General features: G+C 45.5%; 9 protein-coding genes across 9 annotated transcripts; 6 read left to right on the top strand and 3 right to left on the bottom strand. All coding sequences in view use genetic code 12, as the record gives it.

Annotated features, from left to right (window-relative positions):
- Positions 1-251: 251 nt before the first annotated feature.
- Positions 252-4,838, top strand: CJI96_0004061 (uncharacterized protein; the record flags this gene model as incomplete). Its single annotated transcript, XM_029037296.2, has 1 exon — positions 252-4,838. One exon carries the CDS (start codon positions 252-254, stop codon positions 4,836-4,838), a length of 4,587 nt encoding a protein of 1,528 aa, XP_028888352.2.
- Positions 4,839-5,030: 192 nt separating this feature from the next.
- Positions 5,031-8,591, top strand: CJI96_0004060 (FG-nucleoporin; the record flags this gene model as incomplete). Its single annotated transcript, XM_029037295.2, has 1 exon — positions 5,031-8,591. The coding sequence occupies one exon, from the start codon at positions 5,031-5,033 to the stop codon at positions 8,589-8,591; it is 3,561 nt and encodes a 1,186-aa protein (XP_028888351.2).
- Positions 8,592-9,324: 733 nt separating this feature from the next.
- Positions 9,325-10,989, top strand: CJI96_0004059 (uncharacterized protein; the record flags this gene model as incomplete). The annotated part of the gene is made up of 1 exon (XM_029037294.2): positions 9,325-10,989. The coding sequence occupies one exon, from the start codon at positions 9,325-9,327 to the stop codon at positions 10,987-10,989; it is 1,665 nt and encodes a 554-aa protein (XP_028888350.2).
- Positions 10,990-11,191: 202 nt separating this feature from the next.
- On the top strand, positions 11,192-12,286 carry CJI96_0004058 (uncharacterized protein; the record flags this gene model as incomplete). Its single annotated transcript, XM_029037293.2, has 1 exon — positions 11,192-12,286. One exon carries the CDS (start codon positions 11,192-11,194, stop codon positions 12,284-12,286), a length of 1,095 nt encoding a protein of 364 aa, XP_028888349.1.
- Positions 12,287-12,324: 38 nt separating this feature from the next.
- CJI96_0004057 (uncharacterized protein) lies at positions 12,325-14,220 on the bottom strand (the record flags this gene model as incomplete). The annotated part of the gene is made up of 1 exon (XM_029037292.2): positions 12,325-14,220. One exon carries the CDS (start codon positions 14,218-14,220, stop codon positions 12,325-12,327), a length of 1,896 nt encoding a protein of 631 aa, XP_028888348.1.
- Positions 14,221-14,360: 140 nt separating this feature from the next.
- Positions 14,361-17,546, bottom strand: STE23 (metalloendopeptidase; the record flags this gene model as incomplete). The annotated part of the gene is made up of 1 exon (XM_029037291.2): positions 14,361-17,546. One exon carries the CDS (start codon positions 17,544-17,546, stop codon positions 14,361-14,363), a length of 3,186 nt encoding a protein of 1,061 aa, XP_028888347.2.
- A 234-nt stretch (positions 17,547-17,780) lies between these two features.
- On the bottom strand, positions 17,781-18,818 carry RAV2 (Rav2p; the record flags this gene model as incomplete). Its single annotated transcript, XM_029037289.2, has 1 exon — positions 17,781-18,818. The coding sequence occupies one exon, from the start codon at positions 18,816-18,818 to the stop codon at positions 17,781-17,783; it is 1,038 nt and encodes a 345-aa protein (XP_028888345.2).
- Positions 18,819-20,673: 1,855 nt separating this feature from the next.
- Positions 20,674-21,915, top strand: RBF1 (Rbf1p; the record flags this gene model as incomplete). The annotated part of the gene is made up of 1 exon (XM_029037288.2): positions 20,674-21,915. The coding sequence occupies one exon, from the start codon at positions 20,674-20,676 to the stop codon at positions 21,913-21,915; it is 1,242 nt and encodes a 413-aa protein (XP_028888344.1).
- Positions 21,916-23,321: 1,406 nt separating this feature from the next.
- CJI96_0004053 (uncharacterized protein) lies at positions 23,322-26,249 on the top strand (the record flags this gene model as incomplete). Its single annotated transcript, XM_029037287.2, has 1 exon — positions 23,322-26,249. The coding sequence occupies one exon, from the start codon at positions 23,322-23,324 to the stop codon at positions 26,247-26,249; it is 2,928 nt and encodes a 975-aa protein (XP_028888343.2).
- Positions 26,250-26,423: the final 174 nt, after the last annotated feature.

The raw sequence follows: 26,423 nt of genomic DNA, 5'->3' as shown, positions 1-26,423 counted from the left end.
AAGAGATACATGAGGTTTCAAAGTTTTAGTCAACTTTTACAAATTGATAGTGACCTTTCCTTCGGTCCTCCCAGTTCAACATTTTTCAGAGTAGGTGAGCGTTCCAACCGTGGCCCCTCTACAGTAGCTATATTGTTATATCGCGAAGTTGAAAATCACTGTACCTTCCGAAGCAGCTACACCTTAGAAAAGGTACCATACTTTACTGGTAAAAAAAGTGGCGCATTTTCTCTGGCGTATAGTTGTTAGCCATGGAAGACCACGAGAGGGTGCCAAGCGGGCCCCAGTTTATGGGCCTGAGGGACCTTCCGCTAGATATGATGATGCTTCTTCAGAAGCTAGAAGAAGACTTCTATGTGAACAAAACCATTGACCAATGGACATACATTAACCGGAGAGAGGAGATTATGAAGCAGGTGAACAAGCTCCACCAGAAGCAGCAGAATGCAAGGCCGTTGGATGCGGAGCTGCTTGAAAAAGTGTTGATGCCTCGTAAGCGGGCCGACAGTGACAGTTTTATCAAGCAGTCGTTGGCGAAAATATTGAAAGAAAGAGCGTCGTTGTATAAACAGGATCTAGCATTTCAGGTTCTTGACTCGAAAGGGAAGGAGCAGCTGTCAATTTCCTGGGAAAAGCTTTACTTGAAGGCTACCAAAGTGGCCTCTGACCTCAAACACAGGCACCAGCTAAAACCCAACGACAACGCTGTGCTTTTATACAAAGACGGAGAGGTTTGTGAGTTTGCAGTGGCACTTTATGGCTGTTTTATGGCTCGAGTCTCAGCAATTCCTATCCACCAGGATGTTTCGCTCCAAGAGATGTTTGAGATCATAACGTTGACGTCGACCTCGTTTGTCCTCATGTCTGAGTCTGTGCTGAAAGAAATCGAAAGAATCTCGGCTACAAATCAAAAAATCACATGGCCGCCCAAGGTAATTAGGTTGCGTACCACTGAGTTGGGCTCTGCAAAACGTTCCGATATCGAGAATGTGTTTGGTAAATCAGCTAAGAAAGATGAACACTTGGCTGGGAAAAACGAACTGGCCTACTTGGAGTTTTCAAGATCTCCCGTGGGTGAGTTAAGAGGCATCGAGATCAGTCACTGCAATATTCTTCATCAGATGAACTGCCTAGATATGTCCTTACTGAGTTTACCGGACTCTGGTTACTCGCTCAAACAACCGCTCAGCTCTCCACGAAGAGGGAAAAGAACTTTTTTGGCCACGGTTGATCTCCGAATCTCCATTGGCCTCATTGTGGGTATCATGTTCACAGTGTACTCTGGCAACATGCTTGTTTGGGCGCCACCCAAGGTCATGGAAGTGCAAGGCCTCTACGCCCATATAATCTCTAAAACACGGGCGAACCTCTTACTTGCAGACTTTTTGGGGCTCAAGAGAGTCACCTATGACTACCAACTGTCGCCCAACACCACTCGTTATTTTTCTAAAACTCAGCGTGTTGATTTTTCCACAATCAAATGGGTTCTCATTAATGCACTTTCTGTTGATGGAGAGCTATTAGAAGTACTCGCCGAGCGTTATCTCAAACCATTAGGGTGTCAGCAACCTCGCAATGCTATCATACCGATGCTCACTCTTAGTGAATACGGTGGTATGGTGATATCCATGCGTGATTGGGTCGGTGGAGGAGAAAAATTGGGTCTCGGACCTAATTTCAAGACTACGGACGAGATTTCTTCTGTCATGATAGAAAAAGAAGCTCTCTTACGAAACACTGTAAAAATACTTGAGACTGATGTATCTGAGATGGAGGAGCGCTCTAGTGACTCATTGAGGGTAGATGCTTTTGGTTATCCGTTACCGGATGCGACTTTAGCGGTGGTAAATCCAGAGACGTCGTCCGTGGTCGAAAAAGGGGAACTTGGTGAAATATGGGTTGACAGTCCTTGTTTGTCGGGAGGATTTTATGGCCTTAAAAGAGAATCAAGGCAGATTTTTCATGCCAAATGTCGAAATGCAGATGGAACGATGGAGCAAGAATTTCTTCGAACTGGTCTCTTGGGTTTTACCCATGCCGGAAAGGTCTACGTTTTGGGGCTCTATGAGGATAGGATTAGACAGAGGGTCAGCTGGATTGACCAAAAGATTCATAAGAGACTTAAAAAAGAACTTCATGTCGACAATGGAACCCGCTACCACTATGTTTCTCATTTACTCGCCACTTTAGCCAGTGAAGTTAGAGAGGTTTACGACTGCACCATTTTCGACGTGTTCATAGGGAACGAATACTTGCCGGTGGCAATTGTGGAAGCCGAGGTGATACGAAGAATTATTGATGACTCCGACCTGTCTTCAACCTCGGGAACGAAGAGAGATAAGATTGATTATGCTGCAGCCCCGTTGAACGAGCCGGTATTGAATGCCATTGCTCAAAAATGTTTCGATACTCTCAACAAACATCACTTTCTTCGCCTATACTGTGTGGTAGTTGTCGACTGTGACACTCTTCCAAAAATCATGAGAAGTGGTGGTTTAGAAATTGCCAACATGTTGTGTAAGAAGCGGTTTTTTGAGGGAACTTTGCGAGCTGAGTTTGTTAAATTCTTTGTTCGCCAGTCGATAAGTATGTTACCTCATGGTGAAGATGTTTTGGGAGGAATATGGTCACCTTACGCATCTGAACTCCGAAGCGCCTCCTTATCAAACTTCATGCCTCAAATCACCTCCATAGACTACAGAGAAAAGTCTGTCGATGACAAGACAGGTGCTCCACTCACCGACTTTAAGTCCATTGTGGATATATTGAAGTTTCGTGTCGCTCACTCTGGAGACAGCATTGCATTTCAGAACATTGATCCCAGTGGCAAAAGCAGTCTGAAACCGTTGACTTGGAAAAAATTTGAGCTTCGTGTCTATGCTATGTGTAACCACATAATGACCAAAACAAGTTTAAGGAGTGGCGAGTATGTCATATTGATGTACTCGCTCTCTGAAGACTTCATTGTTGCTGTTTATGCCTGTTTCATGCTCGGTATCATCCCGATACCAATGCTTCCCTTTGACTCAAACAGAATTGGTGAGGACTTCCCCGCCTTTGTAGGAGTTGTAAAGGACTTCGACATTCAGGAAGTCTTTGTTAATGAAGATGTCGAGAAGTATATGAAGAATGGACCTGTGGCTGATGCTCTCAAAAAGATGAACCACAGAAGACAACGAGCTTTAAAGATTAAGAGCACAAGCAAGATCAATAAGGTTTCCAACACAGCATCTCTTAATGCCAAGATTGCTAAATATCAATCAGACTCAAGGTTCAGAGACGAAACGACCACTAGTCTAGTTTGGTTGCACTTTACCTCGGATCATTATAGAGTTGGCGCCTGCCTCAGTCACAAGAACATTGTCAGCATTTGCAAAGTGTTCAAAGAAACCTGCAATCTCAGTTCAAAATCGTCTATCGTGGGGTGTGTGAGGCATTCGGCTGGCATTGGCTTCGTCCAGGCGTGTCTTTTAGGTGTATTCTTGGGCACAACCACGTACTTAAGCTCGCCCGTTAATTTCGCTGAAAACCCTTTGGCTTTCTTTTTGTCTTTAGCGAAGTATAAGGTCAAAGATGTCTTTGTCACGGAGCAAATGCTCAAGTACGCGGTGACTAGGTTTACTCCAAAGGGTTTCAATCTTTCATATTTGAAAAACATGATGATAAGCACGGAGAATCGAGTTGAAATTGACTTACTCAAGAAAATTGCAAAGGTATTCCAGCCTATCAAACTCAGTGCTGCAGCTGCATCTGCGGTCTACACCCACTGCTTCAATCCAATAATCTCAACTCGGTGCTACATGACGGTGGCACCAGTTGATCTTTACCTTGATCCTGTTGCTTTGAGGCAAGGTTACGTATCGATTGTGAATCAACTTGAATTTCCCAATGCACTTAGAATTCAGGATTCGGGTGTTGTTCCCGTCTGCACCGAGGTTGCGATTGTCAATCCAGAGACTTGCAAATTGTGCAAGGAAGGGGAGTTTGGTGAAATTTGGGTTTGCTCAGAGGCAAATGTTACGTCGTTCACGAATGGTCCTAGGGGCCCAATTGATCAGTTCACCTCTCGCCAATTCTTGGGAAAGATCGTTGATGGTAACCCTGACATGACGTATCTCAGAACCGGTGATTTAGGGTTCCTTCATCATATAAATATTTCCAAAAACTCGCACAACGGGAACGCAAAAGAGGAGACGTCTTCATTCCAACCTTTATTCGTTTTGGGCAAGATTTCCGATACATTTGAGGTGATGGGCTTGCATCATTTTCCGATCGACATTGAAGCGACGATAGAATCTTGTCATCCAGATATTTATACAAATGGCTCGTGTGTTTTCAAGGCCTCCGATTTCACCATCGCTGTGTGTGAGTCCAAAAAGACGAAAAACCTAGCAGCGTTGGTACCTCTAATTGTCAACACGGTATTCAGCAAGCACCACATAATCATCGACATTGTTGCGTTCATAAAAAGGGGAGAGTTTCCTATATCAAGGCTCGCCACCAAACAGCGAGCTAGGATCGTGGACGCTTGGGTCCAAGGCATTATTCCCATCAAAGTGCTGTATGGTATCAACTTTGGTGAGAACTCCATGATCAAACTCATCAAGGAGATCGATGAAGTAGCCAAGAACGACCCAATCACAGGCCTCAAGAATCCAGCACAATCCTACTACGACAACGCAGACGATGACATATTCACAGGCTCGGGTACCATGCTCAACTTGAACACTGATGGGGAAGTCGACAGTGCATCTACTGCGCACGCATCTTCGAGCCACTCTATCAGGTACCAAGGGTCGATCCGCTCAAACGCTGATTCGGCCATCTCGCGGCAATAGTCCAAACGAAGACTACGACAATTAATAGATTCATAATATTCACGACTATTTGAAGTTAGACCCACTACTTGGTTTGCTGTAGTCGGCTTATGTAGTGGGTGCACGGGTGTCATCACCACATCACCAATTTCTTAAAGCACTATTATATATACCATCTTAACCCACTAAACTTCGACCCTTCAATTGCTCCAAATGAAGCGTTCCGTCAGCCCCCAGACAGTTCAAGATCTGTCTGGAGCGCCTGTATCGAAAAAGCGGAGGTTTTTGGGCGTCGTCACGTCTTTAGCCTCCCGCTTGTTTTCCAAACAAGAATCATCGCAATCAAACGAACCCATTTTCGCCAATGAGGCCGATGATGCACCCGAACTGCTTCCCACTGATTTTGTCTCGAAAAAAAGAAGACTGTCAGTGCATGAATCTTTGAAAGCGGCTAACGAGGCCGTCCCTAGAATGTCTACGCAGCTTCCTTGCGTGAAAGGCTACCTGGGGCTTACTCAGACTTTACAGACGCAAAATGATGTTTTCAACGTGGCCAGTGAGCATGAGAGACGAGAGTCTATTTTGCCTCCCAATGTGCCAGACTATGTGGCTAATGGTGACGACGAATCTGCATTTCTCAAGGACTTATCTCCAAATTTGAATAGCATTCCCAGAAAGAGTTTGCTACCGACGATGGAGCGGGATTTGGATTACAACAACTCTGACGAGATGGAGGATGAGCCCAATGGAGGCGCTTTGGTGGCACAACCAGAGTTTGCTCCCATGTACCAAGACGAAGAGGGTAATTTGATTAGACCTCCATTCATCAACTTGGACCCAAACGAAAGGTATCATTTGTTGCAGCTCAAGCGGTCCGTAGAAATGTCAGAATATTTACAGAGCCGTTTAAAATACATGGTGAACCCAGATGAGACAAGAAGCGTGTCGGTTGGTGGAACTAAGGTAGACACTACTACCCAGACTCAAAACGTGGATACCCTTGAGCGTACTATGAGTTTCAACAGTCTACGCAATAAAATGGCAAATGCTAAGAAACAGCGCCGGCAGCGAAAAACACGTGGATTTTTTTCTGGTGAATTTTACTATGAACCACAGGCTCCTAAGAAAACTGCAAAAGCTCTGACGGCTGCCGGTGCTGACTTGAATGGATATCTAGGCGAAATTCAAAAACCTCAATTTTCCAAGCCTAAGCAAGATAAGCCTGTTTCGCTATTTCCAGATCAGGAGACATCTCCAAAGATTGGCTTGGAAAAACACCATCGCACAGGTCTAGATAGCATATTGAAGAATGGGAAGGATGAGAAGCCTGTTTTGGATCAAGATTACTTGGACAAGACCGAAAGCATAATCAAAATGAAGGAAACAAGGAGCAAGGCTCCCAAGGAGTCATCCATTGGACCCAGCAGTGGGTTCAACCTTGAAATAAATAAGGACAAGCTTGGATCTATTTTGCAGACTCGGAAAGAAGATGACAAACGTGTCGAGAAAGCAAACGAAGCTGATTCAGGAAATGCTGAGGAAGAAGGGAAGCGTGCTCTTTTCGGTCTTCCGACATCTTCAGGCGAATCAGAATCTAAGCGAAAAAGAGTCATTGACTATGATGCATCAGAAGCAAAGAAGCCTCCTTTTATGTTCAACCCTTCTGCTTCTAAGAATAATGATGAAAAAGCTGAAGAAAAGAAGCCTGCATTTCTGTTTGGTAAATCCGAGACTCAGCCGCTCAGCTTCAACCTCTCGAAATCAGGTACCTCGGATGACAAATCGGTCGTACCGTCTAAACCAGCGTTCTCGTTTGGTGAGTCTCAGACGAAGCTTGACAGCAAAGAGGATGACAAAAAGGATGAGAATAACGGTGAGGAACCCCCCAAATTCTCGTTTGGCGGTTCTAGTTCCGGACCGCTATTCGGTGGCTCTAAGAGGTTGCGCGATGAAGATGAGCAGAAGTCATCAGACAAGGGCGCCGATACCCCTAAGTTTTCATTTGGATCTAATGCCAAACTGAGCTCGTTCAAGTCCCCCACCACTGTGGCCAGATCTTCCGAGGGTGAAGATGAAAAAGATGGTTCTAAGTCACATTTTGGTCCCCCCAAACAATCTAATCCGGATGTACCTACGGAGCAAACGCCATCCACTGAAGACTCAGATAGTAAAAAGGAAGCCGCAACTGCGTTCAGCTTTGGCAAAAGCACTGAGAAGGATGGTTCGAAACCGGCAGTTTCATTCAGTGGCTCCTCAGAGAAGAAGGACACGACCCCGGCATTTTCCTTTGGGGGCCAAGCAGAGAAAAAGGAAACCGCCCCACTGTTTAGCTTTGGTGGAACTGCTGAAAAGAAGGGCACGACTCCAGCATTTTCATTTGGCTCGTCTGAGAAGAAGGAAACCACCCCTATGTTCAGCTTTGGTGGAACTGCTGAAAAGAAGGACGTGACTCCAGCATTTGCATTTGGCGATTCTTCAGAGGAAAAGAAAGCCACCCCACTGTTCAGCTTTGGCGGCTCTTCTGAAAAGAAAGTCGCTCCAGCTTTCAACTTTGGCTCTACGGAATCCAAAGCATCAACTCCCAATGAGTCCTCAGACACGAAGAGAGACGGCACGTCTGATAATGCACTGGAAAAGGTGGAGAATGCTACACCTTCCTTTTCATTTACACCAAATAAGAATTCCGAAAAACCAAATCTTTTTGGTGGTGAGAAAAAAGATACGCCTAAGTTTGACTTCAAGGCTTCTAGCACAACCCCAAAGTTCTCATTCGATAAGCCTAAATCGGAGGAGCCAAAAGAGTCAAATGACGCCCCAAAGTTCAATTTTGGTGGCACGAAGTCTGTGTCACCATCTTTCAATTTCGGTGCTTCTTCCTCCAAAGAGCCATTGGGGGACTCGAAGCCCTTATCAATGTCGGGAAAGGAAACTACGCCTGCCTTCTCAGTGTCATCCAAGGAAACCACGCCAAAACCATTCCAGTTCGGTCAAGCTGGCGCAAAGCCCACGTTTAACTTTGGCAACACTCAGATGCCTTCCATGCAAACACCGGCATTCGGTGGCGACCCGAAAAACACATCTGCATCCACATTTTCATTTGGCAAACCCGAAACGCCTCTGATCCCCAACCAGGCCGGCACTGGAAATGCATCTGAACAAAAACCTGCATTCTCGTTTGGTCAGGCTGCTACGGTGGACCCAGCGCTGATATTTGGTGCTAGTAGTGACTCTAACACGCCGGCTCCCAAGCCGGCCACAGCGTTCGGTGGCCCTTCTAACACGGCATCACCATTTAATTTTGGAGCTACGCAACAGCCAGTCTTCGGAGGCACTACGGGAGTTTTCGGCGGGCCCAATCCAAACGCCCCAGCGGCTCCAGCATTCAACTTTGGATCGAACATGGCCGCACCTCAACCTACTCAAAGTCCGTTTGGTCAGGCGAATACTTCCAGTGTTTTTGGTTCCAGAGGTTCTACACCAGGAGCTGCTACAATGCCCGGTCAACCAGGCGGGGCCGTGGCAAATCCAGCGTCGATTTTCGGAGGTAATACGAATCAGCCTCAACAAGGTTTCGGAGCCGGAGCTGCTCAATTCAATAGTGCCCCAGGCAGCCTCGGAACGGGCAGTAGAGAAAATACCCCACCGGTGTTTGGAACTGGTGCCCCTGGCGCCCCTGGCGCCCCTGGCGCTTTCGGAGCCGGTCAGCTGTTCACCCCTCCTATGGCAGTTCAGGGCCGTCGTATCGCTCAGATGCGCCGTCCAAGAAGAAGATAAGAGCAACTTCAATAGTAAGAGGGCTTGGGTTCCGCGAAAACGGTTTCACGGCAGGATGCTGTGTCGGACTGATAACACGTGTCTACAAGAGAATGGCAAAAAACGATATCGGAAGCGGAATAAGAGTGGTGGTGGCGACAAGTGTGGGGTTGGTGGGTGGGAGTTATGTCGCAGCATGGGACTAGCCAAATGGCTGCGAATGCGTTGCTTTTTTATTTTTCGAGTGAGCGAAGGTGACGTTTGACAGCAGCATAAGCGAAAGCGCAGCAACGATATGTCCAGAATCAAGTTGTCGATAAGAAGATATCCATAGACAGCATCGCTCGAAAGAACAAAGCTTCCAGAGTCATTCGAGCGATGAAAGGAAAGCTTCATTGTCTAGAACATTCACAAGCAATATTTCCTAAATAGGCGGAACAATTCGTCGGTCTCATTCTTTTGAGCCGCGCTGGCAGCAATGCAAGGCACCAGCACCGCGGATCAAAAAGTCAGCTGAGCAGCTGGCCAAATGAGACCTTTTCATGTGAAGAAACCACGAAGGATAAAGATGTGCACCTTAACGCTGTTCGTGTGCTCTTTTGCTCTTCGGATATTATTTAGGTGGCGCAAGCCAAAGCCTCCTTCTAGGTTTCCGACCGTTTAAGTCTGTCGGGTTTTGTCCTGCGCATAAGTGCGTCTAATTCTGAAGACCTATATCACATTCCCATCCCGCTCACACCTCAAACTACCCAAAATGTATCCGTCAGTATACCCGTCGGAGATCAAGTACCGCCCGGGAAGGATTCAAAGTCTCGATCCCAAGCAAGAAATAGCGCTAAAACAGTGCTGGGCGACTCTATTGAAGCTGTGGGGCTACGACATCTCTTTAACAAATGATGATATCTCGTTGCCAGAGCTGTTTGTGGCCCTGTCGATCGTGGAGGAAAATGAAAAGATGCAGATATCCTCGGCGACAAGTGTTTCATCGGCTGGTGGCTCGATGCTCTCAACGCCATCTACAGCGTTGACTGCGCAGTCCACGGTCAAGTCATCCGCGAGTGTGAAGAAGAAGCAGAACAAGTCCAAGTGGACTATCTTCCCAGGGAAAGCACTGGCACCAAAGAAGGTGCTGACGCAGCGAAGAAACGCCTTGACAAATGGCTACCGCGAAGAATATAGTCCAGTGACGAAACCTTGTGATCATACAAGGCATGTGTATTGCAACATTCACCAGCTAGCGTACAATGAGAAGAAGGAACCACTCGAGGAATACAACTACTCGGACGATTCTACGTTAGAGAAGGAGTCGATGAGCTCGTCAGAAAGCTTCCATACAGCCAATTCCCATCCAGTGCAGCTGCTACAAAATTCTTTGCGTCAAAAGAAGAGCTTTTCGCTCAAGTCAGTCAAGTCGAGTGTAAGCGTACATACTGTGGGCAACAAAAGCAAGGCGAAGACCGTGCATGCTGGGATTGTAAATTCGGTGAAAAACGGTCTTCTAGATAATTTGGTTCTTCGTTATTGCCGAGCCCGCAAACTTAATGTTGAAGACACAATCAACATGCTTGCTAAGTCCATGGTGTGGAAAATGACAGAATACCCTGCTGAGCAGTGGGTGCGAGAATCAGACGGGCCGTCGTTCTACAATGGAGAAAATAAGGGCTTTATAAAGAATTTGACTACAGGTAAATCTTTCATTCGTGGGCACGACAGATATGGGAATCCCTTGTTCATGTTTCAGTCCCGCAAGCACTTTGCACACGATTCCCCGTTGCATGAAACAGAGCGTTTTGCTACCGTGATGATCGAATGGTGTCGGCTTTTCTCTCGAGAAATCTACGATTCCGTTGACGCCTTCACCATCATTTTTGACTTGACGGGATTCTCTTTGAAGAATGCAGATAATGCACCCATCAAGTTTTTGGCTTTCATGTTTGAGGCTCACTACCCAGAGAGTCTAGGGTTCATCATTGTACATAATGCACCATGGATTTTCTCCACCGTTTGGAATGTGATCAAAAATTGGCTTGATCCTGTCGTCGTATCGAAAATACATTTCACCAAAGGCTACGACGAGTTGGTGGAACTCATCGACCCAGAGCACATACCGTCCTACTTGGGCGGTGACGACACCGACGAGGTGTCGTATCCCGAACCGCAGCCGGAAGACGTGAAGCCGCCAAAGAGAAAAGACCTCAGGTATAAGCGCCTTCGGGAACAGCGCGACGACTTGTTCATGCGCTTTTTCGATTTGACGAAGAAGTGGTGCGAGAGTACCAACCCAGAAGTGAGTTCCAGGTACTTGAGAGACAAGATCTTACTTGACTACATGCTCTCGGATAATTACATCGAACTCGATCCGTACATCCGGAACCGGGGCATGTACGATCGAAATGGCACACTTGTTGTGGGGAATTAGCATATAGATTAAATGAATGAGTAATGTAATGTATTCAACGACCAGTGGAGTAGTCGCATTCTAGGCCTAAAGGCTCCGCTCATCGCTCTCTTCGAAGTGCCAGGCGATATGAGCTTCGCACGCCCCGGCACATCGGTGCTTCATACATCGACCTCGAACTCACGTCTTCTCCATATATTCTCTTAAACCACCAACCGCATCCATGTCCCGCCGTCTGGGCCGCTCGAAAGCCCTCAACGACGGCAAGGCCAGAGCCAGCGACGCAGAAGATCCAGAGCAGGAATTCGACGATGCCGACGAAATCACCCGCTGTGTATGCGGCCACGACGAGCTCTCCTCCATCGACGCGCTGGTGCAACTGCTTTTGCAACAAGAGTACCGGATCAAAGTTGACCTGGGGCTTTTCATCCAGTGTGACAAGTGTCTGGTGTGGCAACACGGCTACTGCGTTGGACTTTTTGTCAATGAGGACGTGCCCGATAAGTACTGGTGTGAAGAGTGCAAGCCAGAGCTCCACATGTTCATCACCACCACGCTGAAGCAGCCCAGAAGAACACTCTATAAGCCAGCAAATGACAGCAGACCGCGGCTAATGGAGGAAGAGAGCATGAAGAGCGAGAAGCGGGCAGCCACGAGACTGCGAACAAGGCGGAGCCCGAACGAGCGCACGCCCGAGGCGTTGAGGGAGAACGATCGCCAGTCAAGAAAGGATAGACGCCACAATAACGATGCATTTGATGAACAACTCCAGAAGGCATTGCGTGAGAGCGCCAAGGCCTCGGGGAAGAACGAAAGGAAAAGACAGATTGAGCTGGAACATACTGGTGGAGAGAAGCGGTCGCACTCAGAGACATCAGAGAACGACGTGGACGAGTCCAACGCGGATGAAGACGGCGAGGGTGGTGGAAGTGGCCAGAAGGAAGCACGCACGAGGCTGCTGAGGCCCAAGTCGAGGAGCAGACCCACCTCAGCAAAGCCCAGAGGTTCCACTACGCCCAAGACAGACAAGAACACTATCAATAAGGAGGAACTTTTGAGCCAGCTGTCAAAGCCACGGTTTGTGAACGAGAAATGCACGATATATGAGTTGAGGAAACGCACAGGTGCCATACTAGAATGGCTAGGGCGCACGCAGATGGAGTTGGAGGAAGAAAGAGACTTGAAGCAGAGTCAATTGGTGGACGCTGCAGAGAACACATCAATTGTTGCTCATTTCAATGAAGATCTAAAACTAATGGAGAATCTAACAGAGAAGATCCTATCTTGGGAACAGAAGTTTGGCAAGTATGCCCCGTGAACAATCGTCACTTGATTATTGTTTCATCTATTAAAGCCTTATAAGATCTCACGAAGCTGGCTTCTCCGATCCTGTTGGGCCGCCCCCGCCGCTGCTGATCCTCCAGCAGGCTCATTGTACCCGTTGACGATATCACTCATTTTTTCTAGCCATTGGCTACTGTTAAGTATCCCGTCACCACCAATAATATACTTCACTCGGTTGTTCACTTGGCTAAGCTCGTGTACTAAACGAGCTTCCTCGTACGTAGCACCTCCTTTAAAGTAAATGATTACTTCTTGCGCAGCCTGACCAGTAACTTCACCATACTGCTTGCTTACCACATCCGGCACCACGGAAGTCAAGTCTATGTGATCTTGTGACTGAGGTTGCTGACCTTGTCTATTTTGCGAAGGGGGACTCGTTATATGGGTCAAGACATCATTGAGTTTCGGGATGTATTGCATGAAGATGTTATCCGTTTTGGGCACGCTGTGGTGTGAGTTCTGATTGTTAGGGTTAAAAAGCTGCTGGATCTTGATACGGTTCTTGTTGAATATTTGGCCAATATTGCTGTTGTTGTCAGTGCTTTCTTGCGAGGACATCCTCTTAATGCTTCCAAAATATCGACTGAATTGCTTGATCAATAGCGTTTGTGTTACAGTTGGTGGAGGACTCGTGGTGACTGGATCGTTCAATTTTGCCAACATCCCACCCAAGTCAGATTGATGATTCGGGAACTTAGCAACGTAGAGCATAAGTAATTTGACTTTGTTTTGCGTCGACACAGTGTGATCCGAAATCAAATCCATCAACTTTGTCTTGATATTTTGGTGGTTTTCTAGGCCGCATGCAATGGTCTGTTGCAATTCTCCCACAGCCCACAAATTTTGCTCGGAGATCTGTTTATCGATCTCCGAGATAATATTTAAATGCTTGAGGATGTTGTTGGAGAGCTTTTTAAACTCTGGAAATCTGGTCAAAATTCTTTTGAACTCCGAAAGGTCTTGCGTTTTCAAATTCTCAATAGACGTCTGTTTCGTCTGTTTCTTGTACTCATCAACATATTTTTGAAATCTGTCAGTGAGGTCACCATAGTTCATGTACATCGTCTCCTGAAAGAACTTATCCTGTGTTTCCGAGAGCGTGAGCTGTTCTGAAGAGTCTTTGAGGTCCACCATGTTTCTATTGATTCCGATCAACTCGTGAATCATTGACTGATACGTCCACGGTAACACCAAGGGGGTAATAGGATCACTCTTTCGGTCTAGAATAAGCAATGTAGGTGGCACATCGCTAGTTTTATTAAGATCGTCAAACAAATTATTGTTCAGGTTGGAGTTGATATAGTACAAGATCTCAGATGCCAAACGTTTCGACTCCAAGGAAGATGTCTCGTATCGAACTATGGGACACTTCTTCAAGGACAAAAGAAGACTCACTAAACTGGTTGCTTCTTGGATCGTCTGTGTGTGTCTGGGGATCAGAGACGACTCCGAAATACTCAATGTATACAAGTTGTCGTTTGCGACAGAGTAGTCCTGATAAAGCTCAATCACCTGGTTAACCACTTCCTGCTCATCTGCTTCTGCAAGTTTCTCTATGTCGTTCTTGCTCACCGAGTTATTAAAAAAAACTTGATAGTGGTTATAGTGAGGGTTCAGAAGCTCCTCACACACCTTGCTCATCAGCTCTCTTGTTGGTTTGACATAAATGACACAATTGAGGTGTTTCATGGGACTTAGATTACGGAAGTTCTCGATCATCTCGATAAGGACCACGTCTTGTTGAAGTAGCTGCGACTGGGTGTAGCTCATTGAAATGATAGGCATAGTGTGCTGGTCCACAAGAAGCACTTTGGCCCGAATTGCCGCAGACAACTGCGTGTTGTTTTTGGCCACAAAAAGCTTGTCAAAGTAAGTCTTATTGACTTTATTTAGGCTGAGTGTGGTCATGACTTAACTTTTAATTTTCCCTACTCGATCTCGGTTGCGATATAGGTGGTAACTATCAACACATTCGCACCAGTACCTCAACCCCGGATTACTACTTTGAACGTGGATTCGTGATAAGACTTTCGTGTTTTTATGGTCTATTAAAGATGAGCCTCCTCGTGAGGGTAATAGTACTTACTCAAGGGATTGACTGGTTTAGGGACGCCTCCGCGAGGATGAGCCTCCTTGAAGTTGTAAGTATTTTCTTCCAACTTACCCTTAGGATACAAGGCAGGTGTAGGTGACTTGGTTCTTTGCTCCATCTCGGTAATAAATGCGTGCTGGTCAAGATTTTCTTTCATATCAGCGTTGAAAATGATATTTGCAACGGCGCTGAAATCAAGGCCCCTCTGCTCAACAATCTTATCTACAGCTTCCGTAGATAATGGTATGTTGTGCTCGTAGATGTAGTTGTGGACAGCGGTGATAAAATTCTTTTTCTCATCAAACACTGACTTCTTCCTCAGATTCAAGCACACAGTTAAGCGTGCAGACTTGGTGGCTTCATCGACATCAAAGTAGTCGTTGAAGAATTGCACGAGCTCTTGTGGTGTGACACTCTCCAAAATCTGTACATCATTGGCTTTCTGTTCGAAATCATAAAATCCGTTATTGATTGCATTCCAATAAAGAGATGTCTCCTCACCGAGATTCTTCAATTTCGCCAATTTCATATTCCGCAAAGATTGCTTGTATTTGGCGAAAACCTCATCCGTGAGTGAGCTTCCGAGCTTTTTCCTCTTGAACATCTTCAAAAAGTTCTCAACTCTGTATTGGAGGTAGTCGCAAGGTCTTTCCGATTGAACAAGTATTCTGAGACCGAAATATGAGCGGCTCAGGCGGTAGCCAGAAAAGACAACGTAACCAAGCTGTTCCTTGGTCCGTAACTGATTGAAACAGGGTTCGTGAAGCATAGTTGCCAACAAATCCGTGAGAACCCTAAGTCTAGAATTTTCCTTTTGAACTTTGCCAACCTGAACAAAGTATTCCAAACAAGAGTTGACGTTCGAAGGATCTTGCAATGGCAACTCATACCTTACATTCTCCCCTACCTCGAGGTGAACACTCTGGAATTTAACGATAGAATCAACTTCTTCCTTTGTAGGGGCAATTGTTTGCCTATCTTTGAAGGCATCTTGAAGAGACTGACTGACCTTAGCAGCTGTTGAGTACTCGAAATTGCCATGAATCAAACCTTGGATAAATACACCTCTACTCCACAACTTCTCCTCAGTGAATTGAAGCACATCTTCAAACTTCACCTTTTCGAGTACCTTCAACTTTTCAGGGTCAGGATATGTCTTTTCATTCAAAAGCTGCAAGAAGTGGGTGCCTATTTGTGCATAGGGGACATCGTAACCAGAGTTTTTAAGCTCTTGCGCAACTTTGTACTTGATTGAGTCAAATCTGTCCAGCTTTGGGGTGAAGTTTATGAACTTTCTCAAAACCTCGTCAAGGAATGCTGGAAGTTTGTCATTGTACCCACTAGCCTTGATGGTAAACGAATCTCTGAATTGCAGGAGATGGAAAGACAAGCCAACAAGATCCGCAAAATAATTCATTTCGTTAAATTCATCATCCATTAATTCGCCAAGAAGTAAACCCAACACAGATGTTTCGATGGAGTCCGCAAGAGGTGGTGTATGAACAACAAGGCTGATTGAGCCCTTTGGAATTCTGAATCGATCATCTTGTTTATACCAAATCTCAAACTTCGGGGTATCAGTAATGAGCCAAGGATGTGGCAAAGCCTTCTCAAGCTTTTCACCCTTGACAGTAAAATCTTCGGGGATAAACTTATTTGGCGCCGGGAGGTGCAATTCCTCATTGACAGAGGCATTTCGGATGGCATTCATGAGATTGGGGGGAATTTCCTCATAGGAGTATTCAGTACCATACCATCTTTCCTTGTTTGGTAGATTGTTTAATCTTTGGGAAGACAAAGAAATTCGCAAGCTGGAAGGATTCAAGTGTGCTCCGTACTTCTTTATCTCCTCCGGGTCAAACTCACGCAACACGGTGCAATTCAATAACCTTTCAGGGGGGATGTAGAAGTCCTCCTTGAATTTGAATAGAGAGCTGCTGAGCTTCGATACGGTGTTCGAAGTTCTTTCCTTTTGCTTAAATCTGAAATTTATCTTCGACATATCGCTTAACTCTTTCCATAACCAGTATGGAGGGTCTTGCGACTGAAGCATTTTCAAATACTCAAACACATGGACGACAATCTCTTCCCAATGATCAAAACCCAGTGGAGTCAAGTCTAATTCCATTGAAAACAACGAGCAGCCATCACAAACTTTCATGTTTCCCGCAGAGAGTTCATTGACCCAATTCTTCTTTTGCAAGTAATAAAGAATTGAGCCTTTACTTTCATGGCCAATCAAATGGGAGTAGTAGCTACCTGGTCTTTTGTCCCAGTTGTGCTCTTGGTCATCGGGAATCATAAACGTGAGTTCTAACTTGTTTGTATCCATGATAGGTTTGGCCTTCAAAAGTTTGCCCATATTCTCAGGGGCATAGATTAGCTCGCCATGGTATGATGGTCTTGGAAGATTAGAGTTGGCAACATCGGAGAACTTCGTGATGGCCCAAAGAGTGAGGTCGTCTAGGGAGTCCTTACCCAATACAACTAAACTCATAAGATTCGAAGAGTAATGCTCTTTATAAAACTCAAGTAGCACATCACGCACATTGAGCCCTCTGCTTTCGGGTTCCTCATGCAACGTATGGTAGTTACCAGTGGAAAAGCCGTTGTATGGGTGCTTTGGGTTACTAGTCAGCTTATCAAGCTGATAGAACCTCCACATGTCATTTTGCAAATTCTTCTTGTTCTCTGAATCGACCGCTCTAATTTCCCTGTCCTTACAACTCTTGCTGAACAACGGGTCGATAAAAAACTGTGCAAACCTGTCTAGGGCACCTTCAAGGTAATCAGAGCTGACCTCAAAGAAGTAATTTGTATGCTCAGCAGCAGTGTATGCATTTGAGTGGCCAGAATGCTTCGACAAGTAGCTCAGGTACTCGTTTTCCTCTGGGTACTTGCCCGTACCCATGAATAAAAGATGCTCACAAAAGTGGGCCAAACCTGGGATGGTATATTCCTTATCGGCGAAGGAACCAACATGAACATCCAAGGATGCTGCTGATCTATCAGTTGTAGGGTCGCTTATTAACAAAACATGCAAATCGTTCGAGTCAAGCTTGATGAATCTATAGCTGCGGTCGTCTAACAATGGCTTTTCGATGGCGGAGTCGTCAGCCAAAATGGTGTATGTTGATCTCATGGCGGATATCTTGTGTTTTGAAAACAAGTTCAAACTGGGAATTTTGAAAGGTGACCAGGAATTTGCGAACAAACGCCTTAGCATGAAATATATAGCTCACTCGGCTATTTATGTGGGCGCAAAATGCTGAGAAAAAAAAAAGTACCTTGGAGGAAATGCGACTGCGTTACTAATCTGGGGTACCATATACCGGTTGCAAAAACCACACTTTTCTCCGGGGTTTAATTTCGTCCCCTACATCAACTTCTTGATATTATCCATGAAACTGGATACGATATACTCCACTGAGTCGAGCTTGGTAAACGCACTTACCAAAACAGGGTCTGCCGATGACACCTCGAGCTTGTGTTCCACAATCACCACCTGGTTATTGTAGGTGATACACCTGGTGATGTAGTCCTGGGCCTCGTACTTGTGTCGAAGCAGCAAGTGGCCAAAGACATTGCTTAAAACACCTTCCTTGTCTTTATTCCTGCTTTGGTGATCTGTAGCCTCGCTCTTACCCTCGGACATACGGTCTCTCACCTGGTCCACGTACGATTTCCCTGAATCCGGGTCAATCTCACACCACGGCTTCTCAGTCACAATGTGTAGGTCTTTGAGATCAAGGCATACTTCAGCCTGTGAAATGTAAAGGTCCAAGGCGATGTGTGGGTTGAGTGGTGGCTCAAAGTGGGCTGGAGGAGTGATATTTAGGGGAAACACAAGCTGGGGATCTGTGGGGAGCTGAAGTGCCCTTTTAGCCACCTGTAGCTCTTTAAGAAGTCCGTCAAACAAATCTAGAAGCAGCTCATGTTTGACCCGATGCTGCTCCTGGCACTTCTCCAGCAGGGTGTCATCAAAAATAGATTCTGCTTGCACTAGAAGCACCATGGACTGTTCAATTGCCTTTTTAGCAGCCATAATTTGCTTAAGTAATATCGGCTTACTCAACTTAAGGTGGCTGACGGCTCTGTTGAATTGTCTGTCCTTGATTGCAACGCTCATTTTGGTAATGTGGGCGCCGTCCCTGACTAAGATACCTTTTACGGCCTCCAGCTTGGCTGACGACACCGGCAATGTCACTGCCGGACCCTTTTCCACGAGTTTCTCTTTATCTGGGCTCTGAGGCGAATTGTACAAGATTAGGTTGCAACAGATCTGAAGGGCCTCCACGAGCTGGGGGAGTTCGGGTTGGACTACCAGCTCCACAAGCCAGTGAAGTTCTTTGTCGCGGGTTCGGTGCTGAATTTTCTTGATCTGCTCAAATTGAGCTTTGGTTACTGAAGCCATTGATGGGTGCTTCAAGCTAGTTTTTTGAGATTCTGGAGAAGCTTCGTAGTTGGTGATGTGAGAAACGAGGTGCAGTAGTTAGCAGCTAGTTGAAGGTATCACGAAAGAGGACATAGTTGCTTGAGATTCGATGATTTTTGAAAGTGTGTTGGAATCAAAAAGCTGTCGATGCTATGAAATTTTTTAACGTATGCAACTAATATCAAGAAGGCTCCCCGAATGCCTCTTGTAATTCCTTGGTTTATTTGCGTGTGAGCGTAATGGTTGCAAAATGGAAAATATACCAATAGCTCATAAAAATCACAAAATAACCCAAAAGCGATGCAGATACTAAAGTTAGTATCTCTGACAATAAACAATTTTGTGAAAGAGTGTTCTACTGGAATAGGTCCCAATTGAGGTGTATTTTACAAAGAGTCGTTGCTAGCGTGGAACGCTGCATCCCAACGATGAGGTCCACCCAGTAAATGGATCAAAATGCTTTTTCAAAGATCAGAATCCTCTAAAGACTGATGAAAATCCAACCTTCAATAAGGAATTGGAGTTCACTTGAGGTCCACCGAATTTTTGATCTCAACGACAATCGTGCTTGTCAGAAGAAGAAGATAAAAAGAAGTGTGACAGTAAATTAATCATAGGCATAGAACGTGAAAGGAGTCTTTGCTCAATAACTCTACAACTCTTTTTCATTCTAATATCTGAATTGCTCGACAACAGCACTGGACAGCCTCCCATCACAACTACATTCTGCTGTTTACACAACTCTTAGAATGAGCTAATAGAGAAGCCACAAAGCCCTACGATAAGAAATTTGATTTGTAAGGTCGAGAGACTTATAAAAACGGTCAATCTACGCTAGCAGCTTTCAATGTGTACTATCAAGTCCCTCAGAGCAAACTTTGCAACCATCCAAATGAACTTAGCCAAGAAGATGAGTATCAACACGCCTGAACTCTGTAAATTTTCATACAGTTCCTCTTCAAAATAGCAAGCAGCTAACCCCTGATCTACATTATTTTGTCTACCCACTCCGGGATAGAAGGCAGAGTTGGATGACTTGGAATGCACACTCCGACCTATACTGCGACTAAGGCACAGAACCTTGGATGAAGGGATCCTATCTATAAGGCCGCCTCAGGAAATGAGAGAAAAAAGTACTATATATGCTTATAATCAAGTCTCACTCTTCTTGTTTCAAACCTCTTCACTTTGGTCGCCTACTTTTGCTTCCATTGACCTGGTACTGGATCTACGCCCTGGAATAGTATCTTTCATACTCGAAAATATCGTCTTCCCGTGAGAGCTCAGGAGGGGACACCAGTACACCAAGAAAAATGATGACTTTTACATCCTTTCATAGGAGCTAAGAAATCTTCAGAAAGCTCATCAGAGAGCTGCTGATTCCTGGATTACAAGGATGCCATTTTCATGTCAATTATACGTCTGCGAGGTCCCAGAGTTGGCGACTAAAGGAAGTTGGGCACGGAACGCCTGCATCCACGGGCCAATGAGATAGCTTAGCGAGAAATGTGCACAACCCATTTTCCCTGGGTCACGCACGACTTGGTATCCTCCCACCCTCGCAACATCAACACATTTTCCTCCTTCCCACAACTACTTTTATGTCCAGGACCTAAATCTCCAGAACAGTGTTAGGTAGGTGTGCAGGAATTTCATTATATCCACACCCCAGTGTTCAGAGAAACCATCTTTTACTCTTGTCCGACTTCATTATCGCCTTAGTCAAAAGACTTTGATAGCAATCTCATTCGTTGTATTTGCCCGTGGAAGTGAGAAACGAATAAAAAAAAAAAAATCTCATAAAAACAAAAACAAAAAAAAACAAACAACCAATATGTCGGGTCCTTCTACTTCCAACGAAAGATCCACTGGCCACGGTCAAGGTTTAGCTCCTCACCAGCAACAGCATTTGCAACAACAGCACCTTCACCACGCGTCCCAGTTGGACCACACCACCGCCGCCGCTATTGCGTTGGGTCACGAAATTCCCAACCCGGTGATGGCTCATACAGACGAGGAAGCTCGTTACATGGGTCTTAATGCAGCAGCGGCTGCTCAGTTGCAACAACAGCAGCAGTTGCAACAGCAGCAATTGCACCACCAGCATCAATTGCATCACCAGCACCACCCTCAGCTTCACCAGATGCACCCATTGCAGCAGCAGCACCATATTCCTCAACACCATTTGCAACAGCAGCAACACATGCAGCAGCACCAGTTTCCTACGGCGCTGATAGAGTTTGAAGGAAATGGGTTTCTCGTGTCAAGACACGGAGAAGGTGACATCATCAAGACCTTCTCGTCGAAGCAGGAACTTGTCAAGTATGTGAAGACTGTGTTGAACGAGGAGGAGCAGTGTAAAATTGTCATCAACTCTTCCAAGCCAAAGGCTGTGTACTTCCAGTGTGAACGTTCTGGTTCCTTCAGAACTACCGTTAAAGATGCAAGCAAGAGACAGAGAGTTGCGTACACTAAGAGATCCAAGTGTGGATACAGATTGGTTGCCAACTTATACCCTCCTGACAAAGATAAGGCAAAGAAAATGAAGAAGGAGGCTGAATTTGAAGGTTACCCTGGGGAGGACGACAAGAAAGACCTGGAAATGTGGATTTTGAGAATGATTCACCCAGCTCACAATCATCCTCCTGAGCCAAACTTCACCACAGGTGGCGGCGGAAAAAAGAAGAGAGCTAAATACACCAGAACTTTGGTCGAAAAGCCGTTGAACCGTACTACCAACGGTACCGCTGCCGCTGTGGCTGCCGTGGCAGGTTACCCTGATGCTCTGCTTCACGACCACCAGCTTCTCCAGCAGCAGCACTACCTTCAACAGCAACAGCAGCAGCAGCTTCACCATCTTCAACAGCAACAGCACCATGCTCACCATGGCCAGCACCATCACGATGATGGCAACCACCCATCTGTTCAGGATGTGGCGGTCATTGCTGCTATGGAAGCTGCCCCAGGTAACCACAGCTTGCTGAACCCACCCGTGGACCCCAACATTGACAGTGTAGATCCAAATGTGGACCCCAGTGTTCAACAACATGATCATGCCCATGGTCATGTGCACTAAGTGGCTTCGTGGGGTGGTCCTGTCAAGGATCAGGGCGTGACGGGAGATGTGCCATCACAAATCAGAAAAAAAATAAAAAATCTTGAAAAAAAAAAATTGCGCCAAAAATAAAAACAAAAAAAAAAAAAAAAAAAGATAATGAAAACCATCTCGCCAGTCACGTCTTGAGCCTTGACAACCCCAGCGCCGATACAGAGAACTTTCAAGACCTTATTGTACCATACGCTGTCAGGGCTACGGCAGCGGGCCTGTTGCTTCCACACACGTTGCCCTCGATCGACCACATCTTTTTTTATTCTAATTCATGCTATCTTGCTTCAAGAGCAACGATTCGTGACTCTACCTGCTTCTTTTTATTGTTCTTTGTTTGTATGACTATAATATATCCTTAGGTACCAGGACTTATTTCGCATCTTTCAAATGGTTGCAAAAAACCTGTAGGCCTTGCACAATTGCAACCAGCATACAGTCAATGAAGCACAAGAGGCAGGCCTACTTCGAACTCGTCATGGCCTACAGATAAGCTTCGATGAGATGGTCTCGTAGAAGGTAAGAGGATGCCAAGAAGCAATTAAGCTCATCAACGTTAGAGGATAAACGAAGCTGGAAGAAGGTAGTGGAGACTTCGTAAATGGGTCGATGGGCTCAGTGGAGTCCTTTAAGTAAAACGACTACGGACAAAAGAAGCTGCAGAAAATTCCTTTGAAGAAAGTTTTGATATTCTCCAAATCTTAATTCGATACCACTGTTGCGTTAGAAGCTATTCTCTTATCCCTAGAACCTCCCTTATTTAGAGGTTTTTACTGGTAGCTTTGCTTGTAAGTTTACGTGAACCGATGTAGAAAGAAAGGTAAAGTTCTAATGGAGCCTTCAAAGACAACGTATATTTGTAACATAAGGAGAGCCTCTGACATGAATTAGAAAGTGATAAGTGGGCCTAATAAAAAACAACTACATATCTGTTGGAAATTAGGAAATTGGTTGTGTTCGGTGCCTCAAACCACTAAGCAGACCCATTTCGCAGCCAAATGTTTCTAGTTGTGTAATGCCACCTATAGACCCTATCTTCTAAGCGGGAGGGAAGAATCACCCCTCAGCATTCCTGTAGTCACCGTACAGTAAGGTCTGGAAAACATCCTCAAGTCAAAATGGTTGTCAACAGTCTGTGACAAGTGCCTTAGAAGACCCTGGTGCAAGTGGCACTTTAGGGGATATAGGCACATCACCCGCGCATTCCTGGGGTAGACACTGTTAACTTCACGAATTCAACTTTACTAATCACGAGTGAACCTGGATCCTTGTCGAAAGAATAGCTTCGTCTATACACAAGCTGAGCTGTAAAACCACACAACTATCACTTTACACTTGCTTTCTTCGGGACCGCGTGGAGTGACGTTGATTTCGACATGGCTTCCTCAGACAAGACAGGGAATCTGACGCAACCCAAAAACCATTCGAAGGACACAACTGGGAAAAAAACCTCCGACGCTTCTGATGAACCTCCCAGACATGATGCGCCCTCTCAAGGCAATGGCGGCTCTTCAGACGTGAGTCCAAAGACTAGTGTTAAGGGCCGTAAGGTTTCCAAGAAGAGTCCATCACCAAAGAACAGTCAACAGCCGAGCAATGAGCCGGACTCAAGTGCTGGGCATGACACAACTTCTTTCCAGGGCATCAACGCTCTGTCCATAAAGGCAACGTCTACTCCAAAGGCAATAACCCAAAATGTTTCGGACGATGAGATCGCGGGCGAGGTCATTGTCCCAGGAACGGCTTCACGACAAGCTCGAGCCAATTCTGTGGTGAGGGATGAGGACTTGCAAGATGAGTTGACCCCGTTGCTCGAAGGTGATGGCTCAGAGTCCCATATTGCACTAGAAGAGGGCCTCCATCGCCACTTGCGTGCGTCTACCCCACAAAGAGGGTTCAGGGCCTGGTTTGCCCGAACTATTTGCTCAGCTCCATGGTGTGCTTCCTTTGTTTTTTTGATAGTCGTGGTGATCTTAGTTCTTCTACTTTTAGTTGCCCGAAATCTACCCATGCTCTTGGACCAGGCTTTCGTCTCTGAAGTGCAAAGTGTCTCGATCATAGGCATGAATGACTATGGCATCTCTGTTCACGTAATTGGTGCTACAGGGGTTGACTATGAAAATGTCACAAGCAAACTCTACGGTCTGGTCATGAAAATTGTTGCGTTGTTCATTGGAGGTGTGACGGTAGTGCCCTCTGGTCCTTCCAAAGTATACCTCAGCGGTGAAGGAGTGAGAAAAGCGCACGTTGTTGATATCTTTCTTCCAGAGATCCTGTTGGACCTAATTGACCATCGCGTAACAGACATCGACTTCATCAGTGAGGCCATCTTTGTTCAAGATTCCTTAGAAGGAGTACTACAAGATCTAATGAAACATGACCGTTCACAACCTCTACAAGTCACATTAGAGGTTGAATTTGCATCTGAGGTAATGGCAAAATGGCTACATTTTGATGCTGGTGTGATCAACATCAGGGAAGTTGCTATTGTGAGTCCTGAAAACATGGCTACTCCAATGACGGTGGAAATGATCGATCTTGATTTGAGTAATGACTGCGTCGCTCTCAATGCAACGATAGTCGTTGACGTTTTGCCCATGAAACTAGAATTAGAAGCCTCTCAGTGGAATGTGTCTATCGCAGATTGCCATGGCAAGCCGGCTTATTTAGGTTTATGGAATACTTCTCCATTCTCGATCAAACCGAACAAATTGTCTAGTATCGAAGTTCATGGCTCTATTCCAAAGGTACCGGAGTATCTACTCGAGAAATGCGAGGACGGGGAGTCTCCCTTCAATAAGTTTCTTTCGAAACTCTCCAGCCAAAACACGCTCGATATATTTGTGCTGGCGGCTAGGACTAAACAAACTGCTCACAGCTTACCAAAGTGGCTATACAGAATTCTCACGCAAACCGAAGTGAACCTAAACATGCCAGTTGACGTTCTGAATGTTTTTTTAAAAGGGGGGCTTATCTCAAATTATACCATCCGTTCTCTTGATTTGAAGGTTCCAAGAGCAATCTCCAAAGATCTCATGATTGAAGGCAACTGCGAGTTGGATGCCTTGCTCTATATTCCTGCGATTAAGGGTAATTTTGATTTAAGTCTTTCAAACTGGACGTCTTCAGTGAATGTAAAGAACGGTAACTCGACTGTTGGATCAGCATCAACAGTACAGAGCAGCAGCCTCACTTTAGACAGCAGAAAAGGAAACGAAACCAGTGTGCTTGGAGTTTTTGACAAATGGAATTATATCATCACTGATCATGATTACGTGGGTCAATGGATTGATCGCCTTCTCAATGGTCAGGTCTCCAGATATTGCCCTCTAATTGATGCTGATGTTGCTGAGGTCACTGTCGAGCTGTCGCTTCTCAATACCACTCTCAAAGATTTGTCATTACATAACATTTCGTTCGCGGATGGAAGCCTAGAAACCTTGATTTCCCAGAGTGATGGTTTCCTTGACAATCTTTTGCTGCTGATGAATATCAGCATAGAGGATATCACGTTGCTAAATTCAGACCAAAACTGGATGCAACTAGGAGTACAAGTGGGCTTAAACAACCCTCTTCCCATGAGTTTGCATCTTGACGAGGATGCTTTTGTCTTTTCCTTCTTCTTTGAAGACATCCTCATTGGAAATTGCACATTTCAACTGTTGCACATACCTCGCACGAAGGATAGATTCAAAGTAGAGGGTACCATTTTGGTTGATTGTACGACGTTCAACATGAGAAATGCCGCCGAAAAGTTTGCCAGTCTTATTCTCTCCGGTGCTGATAATATCACTGTCGGTGCTCAAGGCGAATCTGCGAATGATTCCTCGGTGTTCGGCAAATTGATGAAACACATTCATGTCCCAATGGTGCATTTGCCCCGGCTTTCATTTCCAAATCCTGAAGATGGCTCTAAAGCATTACAACAAGAGCTCACCAGGAGTAGTCCTTTTTTATTGGAAGCAACCATTCACGTGTTCGCTTCAGAGGTGGAGCTTCTCGTCTTCAATCCAGTGGCCAATGAGGCAATTGAAGTCAAGATCTTGCTGTGTCAAGCAATTTACGAAGGCGAGCTACTTGCATATGCTGACAATGTTGAAACGATGAAGGTGGAGCCTGGGATCTACAAAACTAAGCGAATTCCTTACAAGGTTGGTTCTGGAATGGGTACTGATATTTTACGCCGAGCATTGAACGGAGAATTGGTAGTTACTGTCAAGTCTGACATGTTGATTAAGATTGATCAGTTTGTTGGCCAGGTTTTGCTACAAATAGATGGAGTGACAGCAAAAGTCAGGATATAAGTATACCCCCAATGGTTGCAAATCCAGTCCATAGGTTGATATTTTGGGTTACCCACGTAATCATAGTCAACGATTTAAACAAGTGAGGGAAACTTTATCTGCCAATCTTTATTCCTGACTCCTTCGCAAGATAGCTTTTCTAATAGCGTGTTTATGGTTTAAAGACAAAAGCTT

Source organism: Candidozyma auris, chromosome 4 (genome assembly GCF_003013715.1).
Source record: "Candidozyma auris chromosome 4, complete sequence".
Classification (NCBI taxonomy): Eukaryota; Fungi; Ascomycota; class Pichiomycetes; order Serinales; family Metschnikowiaceae; genus Candidozyma; species Candidozyma auris.
This window is presented reverse-complemented; position numbering and strand designations above follow the sequence as displayed.